A 17,729-nucleotide genomic window follows, 5' to 3' on the forward strand; every position below is an offset into this window, starting at 1 on the left:
AGTTTGGTTCTCTGCCCAAAGGTAGATCTGAACCACTACAGATGGGGCAAGAAGCAGATCCTGAATCCACCCCAGCCACAATGGCCAGATTCTAAAAGAATTGGTTGCTGTGATAGTAGATGCACTAGTTTTAATTTTCCAATATTTCCTTGACGCAGGAAAGGTCCACTCAGATTGGAAAATAGCAAATGTGACTCCTCTATTCAAGAAAGGACAGAGATAAAAAGCAGAAAACTACCGGCCAGTTAGCTTAACATCTGTTGTAGGGAAATTGCTGAAATCTATGGTGGGGCACTTAGAAAATTTCAATGCAATCAGGCAAAGTCAACAGAAATTTGTGAAAGGGAAATCATGTTTGACTCATTTATTGGAGTTCTTTGAGGAAATAACATGGGTAAGAGAGAACCTGTAAATGTGTTGTACTTAGATGTCCAGAAGGCATTTGATGAGGTGCCATATCAAAGGTTATTACGCAGAATAAGAGCTCCTGGTGAATTGAGTAACATATTAGCATAGACAGAGGATTAGTTAGCTGACACAAAAAAGAGAGTACGCATAAATGTATCATTTTTGGGTTTGCATAATGTGACGGGCGGAGGGACCAGTGTTGGGACCTTAACTATTTACAATTTACATCAATGACTTGGATGAAGGGAACGAATATAGGGTTGCTAAATTTGCTGATGACACAAAGATGGATAGGAAAGTAAATTGTGAAGAAGACCTAAGTAATCTGCAAATGGACATAGGTTAAGTAAGTGGGCAAAAATTTGGTAGATGGAGTACCATGTGGGAAAATGTGAGTTTGTCCACTTTGACTGAAAGAATACAAAAGCAGCATATTATGATATTTAAAGCCCCACATTAGAATCCCCTCAATTTTTTCAAGACTAAATTCATCCAATTCCTCAGAGATACAAGTCTATAAAATAATGAACTCAAATTTCCATGTGGTCAAGCCATATTTAGTCCTGCACAACAGTTACAAAAAGGTGGTCACAAATCCATCCCACCCATAACTATTTCTTGCCACCATATCTACCCTTTGTAACAGCTTACTTATTTTGGCCTCTATTACTTCTATGACATGCATCCTGTGCTGAGTCAGATGAAAAGATGATTCCCATAGCCTGTAAAAAGTCTACTTGTCCATTCTTAGCCATATATATAGGCCGCGATTTAACAACCCTGTTTATCATGGGGGCAAACCTGTAATGTCCGTTAAATCTCGCAAGCGGCTGAAAATGGGATTTGCACCAGTGAGATGTCAGTTTGAGATCTTTCCTGTCCCCGCCAGTGACAGAATGGGCATGAACCTGATTTCCATAAATTGAAGTAAATTAATCTCTACTTACCAGCCTTGATGCCATAATATCTGCCAACACCTTATCCTCCCACCCAGTCGGCGTGACATCACGCCATGTGAATCAGAACTGGTGGTGAGTTTGGAGGTAAGGAAAACCCCTGGGTGGTGAGGGACATGGTCACTGCCCCCAACCAGGGTGGCAGTGGCCACCTGACCTTAAATGTAACTTTTGAGAATCCTGGCTTTGTTTGTGTGCTTAGATTCCGCCCCATCCAGTTGGCTGTGTGATTCTCGCCAGCACTTTTAAACTGTACAGAATGCTGTTAAATCGGACCAGAAAAGGATTCTGTGAAGCTGGCAAGTTTCATACGGCCTTTCTCACCTGATCCAACACTGCAATTTTGAGAAAATTGCACCCATAGAAACTATTTCCACTACTTCAAAAGTTCACTTGTCTATTGTTAACCATATGCATAGAAACTATTTCCACCACTTACACAGTGGACAGAGGTAAGCGAAGCCTTGCTCATTTGTGCAGGTTGTGCTTTGAAAAGTGCCTCACCACCATCTTCCTGTAGTGCGTGGCTGTTCAAGGCATGATAGATATTGCATGCGTTGCTTTAGAAACTTCCCTCCATCAGGCCCGAACTCATTTCTTAAAAATCTTCACTTTGAGCATTCAGACAATAAAGCATCATAGGTACATGATGCTCATGACCCTTCCTGCTGCAGCTACAACTGCTGAAACTGCTATTTTCTCAGAGACTGGGCTCCTGGTCTCCAGAAATACATTTAAGTATTGATGAAAAAGGAGACAAGCCTTTTGTCATGCACTCATCTCGGCACTTTACAAGAAAACCAGTATAAAGGGGAAACAATATCTTTCATTGCATGAGAAGAGAACAATGTCAAAAATCTTTGACTGTCAAAACAATTGTAAAAGTTACTTTTCATTTTAAAACTTTTCACATGTAAAGTAAGGTCATATTAAAGAAAAATCTTTTTTTAAAGTTAAACATAATAGAGTAGAAAGTGGTATTCATTGGACCTATTTCTCATGCATACAAAGGGAGAAAAGCATACCACGTTAACAGTGTGGCATCTTAAATCTAGTCTGCTGTGGTATAGTTCCAAGTGCAATGACAGCAAAATGGCAGAAATATTGAGTGGTTACTTTGCCTCAGTATTTATCAGGGAGACTGGGGTGGTCATGACATTATATGAAGTGCCAGAAAGGATAATAAGACATTTAAGATAGAAAGGTGACAGATAATTAATGATCTAATCAAACTTAGGATAAACCTCTGATTTGAATGGATTGCTCCTGTGTGTATTAAAAGATGTTGTGGGAAGGTAGCAAAGGTACAATTAGATATATAAAGAAAAATCATGGGAAAAGAAAATAATACCAGTAGCCTGTTAATGTGATTCATGTATTTAAAACATTAGAATAGGTCCAAGGAACAATAAATCAGTTGCTTAACCTCAGTGGTATGAAAGATGGACCATGATTCGTCCATCCTGCTGCGCTACTTCTTTAGCGCAGCCGGCCGGGAGATTCTCGCATCGCAGGGTTCGCGCGTGCGTTCACGCCCCGCTAGCATCTCCCAGCGCCTGATTTCCAGTGGCATCAGATCCGTGCTGGCAATCATTTAAATGGTGATTTGCATAGAAAATAACCCCCCCCGCCAGAGTAGTTCACTCCAGGGGGGTTTAGAGTAACTCGCCACTAATGGGGAACTAGCGGCCCGACCCTGCTGGAGTGAAGGGGGTCAATTTGGGGCCCCCAGAGGGTCGGGCGGTGGGGAGGTCCCCTCTGGGCATTGGCACTGCCCATCAGGTACTCCAAGGGGGTGGGGCATATGGGGACAAGGCCTAGGGAGCCGGGGCCTAATGGTGGCAGGGCCTAAGGAGCGACCGGTGGGGATGCGGGGTCCCGCTGCCACTCTGCATAGGGATCGGTGGGGGAAGGAAGGAGGGCAGCAATTAGGGTGTGGTAGAGTGGAGGGGGTCAGCTGGGGAGGGCGGTCAGCTTGCTGGCGGTGTTGACAATGCTGGGGTGGTGAGGGGTCAGGACTCTGGGGGTGGGGAATCAGGGAGGGGCTCAAGATCGAGGCGGGCTGGGGTGAGGGGGGGAGGTTTGGGGCTGGCGCGGGAATAGTTGGGGGTCCAGCAATCGGGCCATGGGGGGGTGGAGGGCCGGCGATGCAGGGGTCATGAAGCTGGTCAGCAATCGAGTGGGCCAGCAATCGGGAGGCATTCAGTGTGGAGCCACTGTGCATGTGCCGATCTCGGCACTGACAGATTTTAAAGAGGGCCATGCTTGATCAAACTTGCTGAATTATTTGAAGAAATAATAGGTCATGTGAAGGTAATGTGGTAGATATAATGTATTTGGATTTTCAAAAGTCCTTCAATAGGTACTATATAGTGAACTCATGAATAAGTTGTTCCAGTACAGCTACATCATTCCAGTACAGCATCTACCCCATAATTTGAAAAATTGCCCAGCTATGTCCTTTTCACAAAAAGCAGGACAAAACCAATCCATCCAATTCCTACTCTATCAGTTTACTCTCCATCATCAGCAAAATGGTGACAGTTCTATCAAGTGGCACTTGCTCAGCAATCACTAGCTCGCTGATGCTCAGTTGGGCTTCTGACAGGGCTACTTAGCTCCAGGCCATGGTCAAAACATGGACAGAAGAGCTGAATTCCTGGGATGAGGTGGAAGTGATCACCATTAACACCAAGCCATCAATGAACGTGACATCAAGGAACCTTGAACCTTGGGGAATTAAGCCAGTGGGAATCGGGGAAAACTCTATTTGTTGAAATCATACCTAGTTGTGTAAATATCTAGTTCTTGGTTCATGTGTTTTAGAACTTTCAGGTTTAGGAATTAAAATTTTAACTATAGAAATTAGAAATTATCGAAATTAACTGTAGAAATGCAATTAAAACAAGCTTGTCGTTTATTATACTTAAAAGGTTGAGGCCATGTTGACTTGAGAGCTTTATGGCTAGAAAGGTAAGATCATAAAGGAGCAGGTGGGCTTACTTAGCTAAAGAACTGGAGACGTGTCATCTGCAATCCATTCAATAAAGACACACTCGAGAATGTTTTGGGAGTTAAAGCTAATTTAGTTTGAAAGTATTGTGAATCCCGAAGGGTTGTAAAATCTGTTTATTTCATAAGTTCAAAGAAGGAATTTTAGCCTGAAGATTTATTTGAGCACATCCCAAAGTATACCACATTGTTGTGGAGTGGGTTGAGTTTAGGGAGATTCTCCAGTTTTAACTTATCTGGGTCTTTAGTGAGAGGGGAACTAGCAGCTTGGACCTGGTGTGTGCAGTTTGCATCTCTCTGAGAAAAGACAGCCAAGGTAAATGACTGTTGGTTAGCCCTGAACTGTAGGCAGAAAAAGAAACTTAACTTCTTCATTCAATGTGTAGATTGTGGGTGAGGCTTAATCTCAGTTTGAATTTTGTAATGGAATAGAAGCTGAATGATTGCCAAGTATGAAACCAGTGGGAGAATTTACAGTGCTCCTCAGAGTCTTGTGGCATAAGAAGATTAGTTTGGAAGTATTGAGAAGAAAACTAGAACTAAGGAGTGAGGCATCCACAGTCAAAAAATGGTAAATTAAAGTATTACCTCTTAAAATAGCTGTTGCTGTGGAGCATTAATAGTCTCCAGAGGAGTGGTATTCTGATGGTTGTTTTCCACAGAAATAAATAGCTTTAAGATTAATGTGTCTTTTGCGAGAATTCTTGGGGGAAGTAAATAAAACTTGAGTGCACAGCATATGTAGTTAGTGTTTAGTGCGTTTAGTGCTTGCTTTGTTTTGAATGTTTTATATACAATAAAATTTGCTTTTGTTGAAAAACGTGAAATATTGTCATGTAGTTCAGTTGGTTAAAGACTTCTCTTTAAATGTTAACAGTTCCTAACCAGATCATAATAAGAGCACAAAGGAAGATTGTTGTGGCTATTATATGCCAAATCATCTCATTCCCAGATATTGCTGTAGGAGTTCCTCCAGATAGTGTCCTAAACCCAACCATCTTCAGCTGTTTCATCAATGACCTCTTCTCCAACATAACATCAGAAGTAGGAATGTTCTCTGATGATTGTATAGTGTCCAATAATACACAAAACTCCTCAAGAAATGTAGTAGTCCACGTGGACAGCATTCAGTCTTGGGCCAGTAAGTAGCAAGTAATATTCATGCCACAGAAACATTCTGTGAATGTTCTGGAGAATTTCAGGACTTGCAGATTAAACCAAATTGTGAGGTAGAGTGAATAATGAGGAAGGATGCAATAAAATACAAGAAAATATTAATGAACTAAGATTTAGAAGATTTTCCATGTGGTGTGTTTAATAAAGTACGATGTGGCACATTTAAATAGGAAGAATAAGGAGACCAGGCCAAGAGGAAAAAAGGGATCAATGGATCTCGGTCCACTAGTCACTAAAAATAACAGGGTATTGTAGCCATAAAAATAGAATACTGAGCATTGGGGTTCACCTTGGGAGAGATAACACTGAGTCCGTCCCTGTGGCTCAGGAGGGTAAGGAGGAGAGCGGGAGGGCAATAGTTATTGGGGACTCGTTAGTTAGAGGGATAGATAGGAGGTTCTGTGGCAGCAAAAGAGACTCGAGGATGGTTTGTTGCCTACCGGATGCCAGGGTCCGTGACATCTCGGACCGTGTTTTCCGGATTCTTAAGGGGGAGGGGAAACAGTCACAAGTCGTGGTACACATTGGTACCAACGACATAGGTAGGAGAAGGGACGGGGATTTAAAACAGGAATTTCGGGAGCTGGGCTGGAAGCTGAGAGCAAAGACAAAACATGTGGTCATCTCTGGTACGCTACCGGTGCCACGTGATAGCGAGTTGAGGAACAGGGAGAGAGTGCACTTAAACATGTGGTTGCAGGGATGGTGCAGGAGGGAGGGTTTCAGATACGTGGAGAATTGGAACACGTTCTGGGGAAGGTGGGACCTCTACAAACAGGACGGGGTGCACCTGAACCAGAGGGGCACCAATATCCTGGGAGGGAAATTTGCTACGGCTCTTCAGGGGGATTTAAACTAATTTGTCAGGGGAGTGGGAAAAGGAGTTGTAGTCCGGAAGTCAGTGTTGAGGGTGGTGAGGTATTGGGGAAGGTATCAAGGTCAAGGGTGGGTACCGGTAGACAGGAAGGTGGGTTGAAGTGTGTCTACTTCAATGCAAGGAGCATCCGGAACAAGGTGGATGAACTTGGGGTGTGGATTGCTACTTGGGACTACGATGTTGTGGCCATTACGGAGACGTGGGTAGAACAAGGACAGGAATGGTTGTTGGACGTTCCGGGGTATAGATGTTTCAGTAAGTGTAGGGAAGCTGGTAAAAGAGGTGGAGGAGTAGCATTGTTAATCAAGGATAGTTTAACGGCTGCGGAAAAGCACTTTGAGGGGGATATGCACAATGAGGTAATATGGGCTGCAGTTAGAAACAGGAAAGGAGCGGTCACGTTGTTAGGAGTTTACTATAGGCCCCCAAATAGTAATAGAGATGTGGAGGAAGAAATTGCTAAGCAGATTATGGATACGTGTGGGGGTCACAGGGTAGTTGTCATGGGGGACTTTAACTTTCCAAATATTGATTGGAACCTTTGTAGGTCGAATAGTTTGGATGGGGCACTTTTTGTGCAGTGTGTGCAGGAGGGTTTCCTGACACAATATGTGGATAGGCCGACAAGGGGTGAGGCCACATTGGATTTGGTACTGGGAAATGAACCGGGCCAAGTGTTAGATTTGGTTGTGGGAGAGAACTTTGGAGATAGTGACCACAATTCGGTGTCTTTTGTTATTGCAATGGAGAGGGATAGGGCCGGACGGCAGGGCAAGGCTTACAATTGGGGGAGAGGTAATTATGATGCGATTAGGCAAGAATTAGGGGGCATAAGATGGGAACAGAAACTGTCAGGGAAAGGCACTGATGAAAAGTGGAACTTTTTCAAGGAACAAATACTGGGTGTCCTTGATAGGTATGTCCCTGTCAGGCAGGGAGGAAATGGCCGAGTGAGGGAACCGTGGTTCACAAAAGAGGTGGAATGTCTTGTGAAAAGGAAGAGGGAAGCTTATGTAGGGATGAGGAAACAAGGTTCAGATGGCTCGATTGAGGGTTACAAGTTAGCAAGGAATGAGCTGAAAAAGGGGCTGAGGAGAGCTAGGAGGGGACATGAGAAGTCCTTGGCGTGTCGGATCAAGGAAAACCCCAAGGCTTTTTACTCTTATGTGAGAAATAAAAGAATGACCAGGGTGAGGTTAGGGCCGGTCAAGGACAGTGGTGGGAACTTGTGTATGGAATCAGTAGAGATAGGCGAGGTGATGAATGAATACTTTTCTTCAGTGTTCACCAAGGAGAGGGGCCATGTTTTTCAGGAAGAGACGGTGTTACAGGCTAATAGGCTGGAGGAAATAGATGTTCGGAGGGAGGATGTATTGGCAGTTTTGAATAAACTGAAGGTCGATAAGTCCCCTGGGCCTGATGAAATGTATCCTAGGATTCTTTGGGAGGCGAGGGATGAGATTGCAGAGCCTTTGGCTTTGATCTTTGGGTCCTCACTGTCCACGGGGATGGTGCCAGAGGACTGGAGAGTGGCAAATGTTGTTCCTATGTTTAAGAAAGGGAATAGAAATGACCCTGGTAATTATAGACCGGTTAGTCTGACTTCGGTGGTTGGTAAATTGATGGAAAAGGTCCTTAGGGATGGGATTTACGACCATTTAGAAAGATGCGGATTAATCCGGGATAGTCAGCACGGATTTGTGAAGGGCAAATCGTGCCTCACAAATTTGATAGAATTTTTTGAGGAGGTAACTAGGTGTGTTGATGAAGGTAGGGCGGTTGATGTCATATACATGGATTTTAGTAAGGCGTTTGATAAGGTCCCCCATGGTCGGCTTATGATGAAAGTAAGGAGGTGTGGGATAGAGGGAAAGTTGGCCGATTGGATAGGTAACTGGCTATCTGATCGAAGACAGAGGGTGGTGGTGGATGGAAAATGTTCGGACTGGAGGCAGGTTGCTAGCGGAGTGCCGCAGGGATCGGTGCTTGGTCCTCTGCTCTTTGTGATTTTTATTAATGACTTAGAGGAGGGGGCTGAAGGGTGGATCAGTAAATTTGCTGATGACACCAAGATTGGTGGAGTAGTGGATGAGGTGGAGGGCTGTTGTAGGCTGCAAAGAGACATAGATAGGATGCAAAGCTGGGCTGAAAAATGGCAAATGGAGTTTAACCCTGATAAATGTGAGGTGATTCATTTTGGTAGGACTAATTTAAATGTGGATTACAGGGTCAAAGGTAGGGTTCTGAAGACTGTGGAGGAACAGAGAGATCTTGGGGTCCATATCCACAGATCTCTAAAGGTTGCCACTCAAGTGGATAGAGCTGTGAAGAAGGCCTATAGTGTGTTAGCTTTTATTAACAGGGGGTTGGAGTTTAAGAGCCGTGGGGTTATGCTGCAACTGTACAGGACCTTGGTGAGACCGCATTTGGAATATTGCGTGCAGTTCTGGTCACCTCACTATAAGAAGGATGTGGAAGCGCTGGAGAGAGTGCAGAGGAGATTTACCAGGATGCTGCCTGGTTTGGAGTGTCGGTCTTATGAGGAAAGGTTGAGGGAGCTGGGGCTGTTCTCTCTGGAGCGGAGGAGATTGAGGGGAGACTTAATAGAGGTTTATAAAATGATGAAAGGGATAGATCGAGTGAACGTTCAAAGACTATTTCCTCGGGTGGATGGAGCTATTACAAGGGGGCATAACTATAGGGTTCATGGTGGGAGATATAGGAAGGATATCAGAGGTAGGTTCTTCACGCAGAGAGTGGTTGGGGTGTGGAATGGACTGCCTGCAGTGATAGTGGAGTCAGACACTTTAGGAACATTTAAGCGGTTATTGGATAGGCACATGGAGCACACCAGGATGGTAGGGAGTGGGATAGCTTGATCTTGGTTTCAGATGAAGGTCGGCACAACATCATGGGCCGAAGGGCCTGTTCTGTGCTGTACTGTTCTATGTTCTAAAAGCAGAGAAGTTACTTTAAACTTATAAACAATCTTTGTTAGACCATATTAAGAGTACTTTGCACATTTCTGATGATCTTGTTACGAAAAGGATATACAAGCCCTGGAGAAGTTGTGAACTGTGAAGTTTTACCTATCAAGAAAGAATGAATTGACCAGGGCTTTTTTCTGTAGTAACGAAAAGAATGAGCTGAATTGATGGGGACCTTAAAGGAGTTTGAAAGACCAAATGTATAGAACATGTGTTTCCAATTGTGGGACAGACTAAAACTAGATGCTATTAATATAGGATTGCTGCTAATAAATTTAGTAGGGATTCAGAAGAAACATATTTAGAGTCATAGCGGTTTACAGCATGGAAACAGGCTCTTCGGCCCAACTTGTCCATGCGGTCCTTTTTTTTAAACCCCTAAGCTAATCCCAATTGCCCGCATTTGGCCCATGTCCCTCTATACCCATCGTACCCATGTAACTATCTAAATGCTTTTTAAAAGATAAAATTGTACCCGCCTCTACTACTACCTCTGGCAGCTTGTTCCAGACATTCACCACCTTATGTGTGAAAATATTGCCCCACTGGACACTTTTGTATCTCTCCCCTCTCACCTTAAACCTATGCCCTCTAGTTTAAGACTCCCTTACCTTTGGGAAAAGGTATTGACTATCCACCTTATCTATGCCCCTCATTATTTTATAGACCTCTATAAGGTCACCCCTCAGCCTCCTACGCTCCAGAGAAAAAAGTCCCAGTCTATTCAGCCTCTCCTTATAACTCAATCCATCAAGTCCCGGTAGCATCCTTGTAAATCTTTTCTGCACTCTTTCTAGTTTAATAATATCCTTTCTATAATAGGGTGACCAGAATTGCACACAGTATTCCAAGTGTGGCCTTACCAATGTATTGTACAACTTCAACAAGACATTCCAACTCCTGTATTCAATGTTCTGACCGATGAAACCAAGCATGCCGAATGCCTTCTTCACCACTCTGTCCACCTGTGACTCCACTTTCAAGGAGCTATGAACATGTACCCCTAGATCTCTTTGTTCTGTAACTCTTCCCAACGCCCTACCATTAACTGAGTAAGTCCTGCCCTGGTTCAATCTACCAAAATGCATCACCTCACATTTGTCTAAATTAAACTCCATCTGCCATTCGTCAGCCCACTGGCCCAATTGATCAAGATTCCGTTGCAATTGGAGATAACTTTCTTCATTGTCCACTATGCCACCAATCTTGGTGTCAACTGCAAACTTACTAACCATGCCCCCTATATTCTCATCCAAATCATTAATATAAATGACAAGTAACAGTGGGCCCAGCACTGATCCCTGAGGCACACCGCTGGTCACAGGCCTCCAGTTTGAAAAACAACTCTCTACAACCACCCTCTGGCTTCTGTCAAGAAGCCAATTTTGTATCCATTTAGATACCTCACCTTGGATCCCGTGAGATTTAACCTCATGCAACAACCTACCATGCGGTACCTTGTCAAAGGCCTTGCTAAAGTCCATGTAGACAATATCAATTGCACTGCCCTCATCTACCTTCTTGGTTATCCCTTCAAAGAACTCAATTAAATTTGTGAGACATGATTTTCCACTCACAAAGCCATGCTGACTGTCCCTGATCAGTCCTTGCATCTCTAAATGCCTGTAGATCCTGTCTCTCAAAATACCTTCCAACAATTTACTCACCACAGATGTGATAATTCTCCAAAGAGTAATTTGAATATGGAACTCACCACCATGAGAAGTAGTTAAGATGACTGGCATAGATGCATTTAAGGTGAAGCGAGGCGAGCACGTAAGAAAGAAAGGAGTTGAAAGATACGCCGATAGGGTCAGATGAAGAGGGTGGGTGGAACTGCCCTGCTAAGAGCATTGCCTATATTTGTACATTAAGAATGACTACCTTAATGAGGTCCAAATATCTATCGGTTCCCAAATAACCGCGCACGGTTCAGTATAAGTCACTGCCCTCAGAAAGAAATGACAGTTGTTTCTCCTGTACACAAACACTAAATCATATTTCCAGTAAGACATCCTGCTCAGTATCATTAAATAACTCATTTCTCATACTGAGATCTGCAAATGTTTTGTTTTTACTGTATGATACTGACAATTTAAAGTAGCATGCTGTGATTGCTTTGCCCCAAATAATTAATGAGCTGTTCTTAGTACCCTTGTTTAAATTAAAGCTTTTGCAAACTTTTCAAATGTTAATTTGTGAGCATTTCCTTTTCACAATTTCAAAGATTTCAAGTGCTTTTTGAAGTTGACTGTCTAATTCTTGCCCCATATATAATTTAGCCATTTTGTCCGCTTGTTAGGCTCACTACAGTCAAACTGATGATGAGAGTTATGTGAGAACTGATGATGATGAAAGCTGCATTCGAACAGATGATGAAGAAGGTCTAACCCCTGGCTTCACTGAAGAATGGAATGAACATATGAAGCGTCTTATGACAAAAAAATAATTTTATAAAGTAATGTGAGGACTATAGCGCAGTTGTTTTAAAAGTTTCTAGTTCAATGTGTTGACAGACATTTCTTTTACTAAAAGCTGGGTTTATCAGCATCTTCTTTATACGCTTCATCTGAGAACAGAATTCAGGAGAACACAACTGCAGTTATCACCAAGCTGAATATATTTGGTGTTGCTCTTTCAAATATGGCAGTATTAGTATTAAAAGAGATAATTCTACACATTTGTGATCAATATATCCGTTTACACTCCTAATATTGATACACTTTCACTTTGGTTTCTAGATAAACTGTGCAGTACTTTGACAAAAAACAGTTACATATTTTTTCAACTGTGATAAACCTATTTTGGTGAAATGCACTTAAAAATCAAATAATAGGGCACTACATATGAGTATTTATTCAAAATTATAACCCATAAACTATAATTTTCAGCATTTTTAATAAAATGCACAGGTCTATAAAATGAAAGAACTGTGAACTGTGTCAAGGATGCTCATAGCTAATTCTGTTCTTATACTTTTTTGAACCGTAGGTGCCAAAAACAAATCCAGAAACAAAGTAGAACTTAGTTCATTTAATTCCTTTCTTGTGATTAATACAACGGGTTAAGCAATATTTTAAACAAGCATGACTATTGCTAACTTAAAAAGGTAAACTTTGTTTTTTGTTTTGTTTTCTGTTTATATAATTTTAAGGCCTTCAACTTGGACGTACTGGTATATACATATTACTGGATGTGCATTGGAAATTTTTAAGTTTGAAATGTGTATTACCTTAGTTGCCTATCTGTGTAGTGTGCATATTGTGAGGAAAGAATAGTTATTTCGAATAACCTATGTAGAATTGCAAATGTTGTAAAGAAAGCAGCAAGTGAGAATTCAGGGTTTGAGAAGTTTTGTGGCTTCTGTTCAATTAATCCACAGGTAATGCATGTGGATGGTTTTAGACACTATTCTCCAAAGTACTACTTAATTTAAAGTGTTAATGATCAGTACAAAACAGCTTATTCAACTCCATGTGTCATAGTAACAATTCTACATAAAGCTGAATTGATCTAGGGATTGATTTTTTTTCCAGAAATTATTCTTGCCTATAATTTACGAATAATTGTCATTGAAACTTTCCATTAGAGATGCCAACCATATATTACTTTTTAGTTGCAACATCACAAAATCAAAAAGGTTTGATATTGACATGATTATAACACACTAAATAATTAGTGAACATGCACAACAAATGTATTATTTATAACATAAGAATTGCTAAAAATATCTACAATTCATATGTGATAACCATGCAAATATTTACCCTGAAAGCGTGTAGATATCTTGACAGTAAAATAATGTTGGAAATTGGTGTTATTTAATTGATATCAGTTTAAAAAGTAAAGAGAAATATGTTAATTATCAATTGACCTCTAATAGTTTATTTAAAGAGAATGGATGTTCAACAGAGATAAAAAGAAAAAACACGTGAATGCTGGAAGATTTCAGATATGGTTAAGGGTGTTGTGAGAGAGAGAGAGAGAGAGGCTTGGCATGTTTTAGAATTAACCTGCACAAGACTGTGGCCTTCACTGTGAAACAATCTGTACTCTGTTAGTGCATGAAGTGATGAATCGTCTAGTTTTGTTGCACAGCCCTATTTCTTTTATTTATTTTGACTGACTTTTCCCAGCTACATAGATTTATTAATGTAGACACATACTGTATATACTTAAAGTCTTTGTTGCTGAGTTTAGGATGCATAAATTCAGCAAAATGGCCGTGAATAACAACCATTTTCTTATTCTGTCCAAAATAATGGGCATTTAATTTCCACCAAAAATATATGACTACACCATGTATAAATTAACTACAACTAATATATTGAATGTCTCCAAAAGGAGGAGCAGTAACTTTGGAAGCACTAAAGGTTCAATGTACTACACTGTTGATGTAATAAAACTACTGATCTATGTTTTGTATTGTTAAGTATTGTATCCATACGTACAATGTGTTGGAACAAGCTGGGGACTTGCCATGTTTTAAGATTGTCCAAGTATTTAACTGTGTGTCTGTATTTTGGAATGGAATATTTCTTCATTAAAGAGAGAATTTTTAAAAAGGCTGGCAGGTAGGGTTGATCCTGCATTTCTTCCTTTGCAACTTGTGTCTTATTATTTGTTTTGATAATAGTGTTAATTATGCGATTGTTGTTCTGGCTAAATTTTCTAAGCATTTGATGAGTGAACAAACTAGAAACATCAGAACATAAGAACATAAGAAATAGGAGCAGGAGTAGGCCATCTAGCCCCTCGAGCCTGCCCCGCCATTCAATAAGATCATGGCTGATCTGACGTGGATCAGTACCACTTACCCGCCTGATCCCCATAACCCTTAATTCCCTTACCGATCAGGAATCCATCCATCCGCGCTTTTTTTACATAAACATCAGTCAGATAATTGGTATGATCATTGAAACTCTCCAAACTAAGACAAAACCAATGATGAATTGAATAAAAGTTTCCAATATATTGGTCATCTTCTTTCCAACAGTTTTATTGATCCTGTTCCTCCTTTCTAGTCCCAATACCAAACTTTCTTCTACCCCTGCCACGTGAATTTAAATTCTCTCTGCTGTTTACACTGTAAGGATTTTGGTGATGTTTTGGTTCAGTTAAAGGCCATAAAGTTCCTCATTCCAGAAATCACTCCAGTGCCAAAAATATGTATTTTTTTCTCCAGAGCAAGCCCTGACCCATGCTTTGATTTTCCCGATTTTCTTAATACATCCATTACTTTTTACTTTATATACCCAGCCAATTGTAGGGCTGTCCCTTTGATGATCAGAGATTTTAAATAGACCGAATAATAAAATCCGTTATCTATCTCACTTCCCCCTCTTCCCCACCCTTTGTTGTGAGTGAAAGAAAAGTAACGGTTGAACGTTGCTCACTCCCAAATCCACCATGCAAAATAAAAATTACTAGAAATCCCAAAACATACTGATGGCCACAAATGAACTACTTGATCAGGGAATAGGTTTGCATGTTTTAGAAAATATTTTGACACATAAACCCAATTTCCCTCCTGAAGACTCTCAAAGCATAAAAACTGAGGACTGTAACCATATCAGTGCCACATCTATGCTGGGGTTTTGCAGCAAGGGGCACAACTCAGTCGCAAGCACCCTCTCAGGTGACGTGTCTTGTTAACATACAGTTCCACAGTTTCTGAAGTGTAGCTATGGAGACAGAGTTCCTCAGGTAAGCATACTTCATTTCATAGACATGAAACAAGGGTTTGTGTGTGATGTACAAGGGTTTGGTGTGATGTAACGTCGGTAACAAGAAAGTTAGATAAAGGAGAACCAATAAACGTGATTTATTTAGATTTCCAAAAGGCCTTTGACAAGGTGCTGCATAGGAGACTGTTAAATATATTAAGAGCCCATGGTGTTAAGGATAAGATCCTGGCATGGATAGAGGATTGACTGACTGGCGGACGGCAGAGAGTGGGGATAAAGGGGTCTTTTTCAGGATGGCAGCCGGTGACTAGTGGTGTGCCTCAGGGGTCGGTGCTAGGACCACAACTTTTCACAATATACATTAACGATTTGGAAGAAAGAACTGAAGGCACTGTTGCTAAGTTTGTAGATGATACAAAGATATGTAGAGAGACAGGTAGTATTGAGGAAGCAGGGGGGCTGCAGAAGGACTTGGACAGGTTAGGAGAGTGGGCAAAGAAGTGGCAGAAGCAATACAATGTGGAAAAGTGTGAGGTTATGCACTTTGGAAGGAGGAATAGACTATTTTTTAAATGGGGAAATGTTTAGGAAATCAGAAACATAAAGGGACTTGGGAGTCCTTGTTCAAGATTCTCTTAAGGTTAACATGCAAGTTCAGTCTGCAGTTAGGAAGGCAAATGCAATGTTACCATTCATGTCGAGAGGGCTAGAATACAAGATGTGGAGATGCCGGCGTTGGACTGGGGTAAACACAGTAAGAAGTTTAACAACACCAGGTTAAAGTCCAACAGGTTTATTTGGTAGCAAAAGCCACACAAGCTTTCGAGGCTCTGAGCCCCTTCTTCAGGTGAGTGGGAATTCTGTTCACAAACAGAACTTATAAAGACACAGACTCAATTTACATGAATAATGGTTGGAATGCGAATACTTACAACTAATCCAGTCTTTAAGAAACAAAACAATGGGAGTGGAGAGAGCATCAAGACAGGCTAAAAAGATGTGTATTGTCTCCAGACAAGACAGCCAGTGAAACTCTGCAGGTCCACGCAACTGTGGGAGTTACAAATAGTGTGACATAAACCCAATATCCCGGCCGAGGCCGTCCCCGTGTGTGCGGAACTCAGCCATCAGTCAGTATTCGCATTCCAACCATTATTCATGTAAATTGAGTCTGTGTCTTTATAAGTTCTGTTTGTGAACAGAATTCCCACTCACCTGAAGAAGGGGCTCAGAGCCTCGAAAGCTTGTGTGGCTTTTGCTACCAAATAAACCTGTTGGACTTTAACCTGGTGTTGTTAAACTTCTTACTAGAATACAAGAGCAGGGATGTACTTCTGAGGCTGAATAAGACTCTGGTCAGACCCCATTTAGAGCATTGTGAGCAGTTTTGGGCCCCGTATCTAAGGAAGGATGTGCTGGCCTTGGAAAGGGTCCAGAGGAGGTTCACAAGAATGATCCCTGGAATGAAGAGCTTGTCATATGAGGAACGGTTGAGGACTCTGGGTCTGCACTCGTTGGAGTTTAGAAGGATCATAGAATCATAGAAACCCTACAGTGCAGAAGGAGGCCATTCGGCCCATCGAGTCTGCACCGACCACAATCCCACCCAGGCCCTACCCCCACATATTTACCCGCTAATCCCGCTAACCTACGCATCTCAGGACTCTAAGGGGCAATTTTTAACCTGGCCAATCAACCTAACCCGCACATCTTTGGACATCTTTGGAAGGATGAGGGGGGATCTTATTGAAACTTACAGGATACAGCAAAGCCTGGATAGAGTGGACATGGAGAGGATGTTTCCACTAGTAGGAAAAGCTAGAACCTGAGGGCGCAACCCCAGGCTAAAGGGATGATCCTTTAAAACAGAGTTGAGGAGGAATTTCTTAAGCCAGAGAGTGGTGAATCTGTGGAACTCTGCCGCAGAAGGCTGTGGAGGCCAGGTCATTGAGTGTCTTTAAGACAGAGATAGATAGGTTCTTGATTAATAAGGAGATCAGGGGTTATGGGGAAAAGGCAGGAGAATGGAGATGAGAAAAATACCAGCCATGATTGAATGGCGGAGCAGACTCGATGGGCCGAGTGGCCTAATTCTATTCTTATCTCTTAGGATCTTATGGTAAGCCTCTTGTAAAGCCTCACCTACCGGCAATGAATCTTTTATACCTTTTGTTTTCCAAATGACGACCCATGCCATCAGTTGAAATGACACCACAAATTGGTGTTGCAAAAATTCTTGCCGTAAAGTGAATTCAAAGAACAAAACTTAGCTACCAACAAGATACTTTGACCACAGTCTCTGAAATTGGCAAACAGATTGATAGGTCATGTTGAATTTGTAAAATACACCATCTGGAGTACCGTGTCCAATTCTGGATGCCATACTTGAGGAACAATGTGAAGACATTGGAGAGAGTTCAGAGGAGATTCACAAGAATGATTCCAGGTATAAAGAAGCGTAGCTAATAGAATAGATTGGAGAGGTTGGGACTATTTTCCTTGGAGAACAGAAGCCTGAAAGATGACTTGAGAGAGGTATTCAAGATCCTGAGGGGTATGGACAGGGTAAATAAAAACTGTTCCTACTCAAGAGAAAGCATCAAGAACCAGAGGGCACAGAATTCAA

At 41.7% G+C, this 17,729-nt stretch overlaps 1 protein-coding gene across 16 annotated transcripts in view; it reads left to right on the top strand.

The window, feature by feature from the left end:
- Positions 1-13,981, top strand: part of dtna (dystrobrevin, alpha) — a 268,122-nt gene extending 254,141 nt beyond the window's left edge. For all 16 annotated transcript variants that reach the window (XM_078216104.1, XM_078216109.1, XM_078216099.1 and 13 more), the window contains one exon: positions 11,719-13,981. In XM_078216104.1, the coding sequence (XP_078072230.1) occupies positions 11,719-11,865 (147 nt within the window). In that variant the 3' untranslated portion in view covers positions 11,866-13,981. The remainder of the gene's footprint in view (positions 1-11,718) is intronic.
- The last annotated feature ends 3,748 nt before the right edge of the window (positions 13,982-17,729 follow it).

Source organism: Mustelus asterias, chromosome 7, assembly GCF_964213995.1.
Source record: "Mustelus asterias chromosome 7, sMusAst1.hap1.1, whole genome shotgun sequence".
In the NCBI taxonomy this organism is placed as follows: domain Eukaryota; kingdom Metazoa; phylum Chordata; class Chondrichthyes; order Carcharhiniformes; family Triakidae; genus Mustelus; species Mustelus asterias.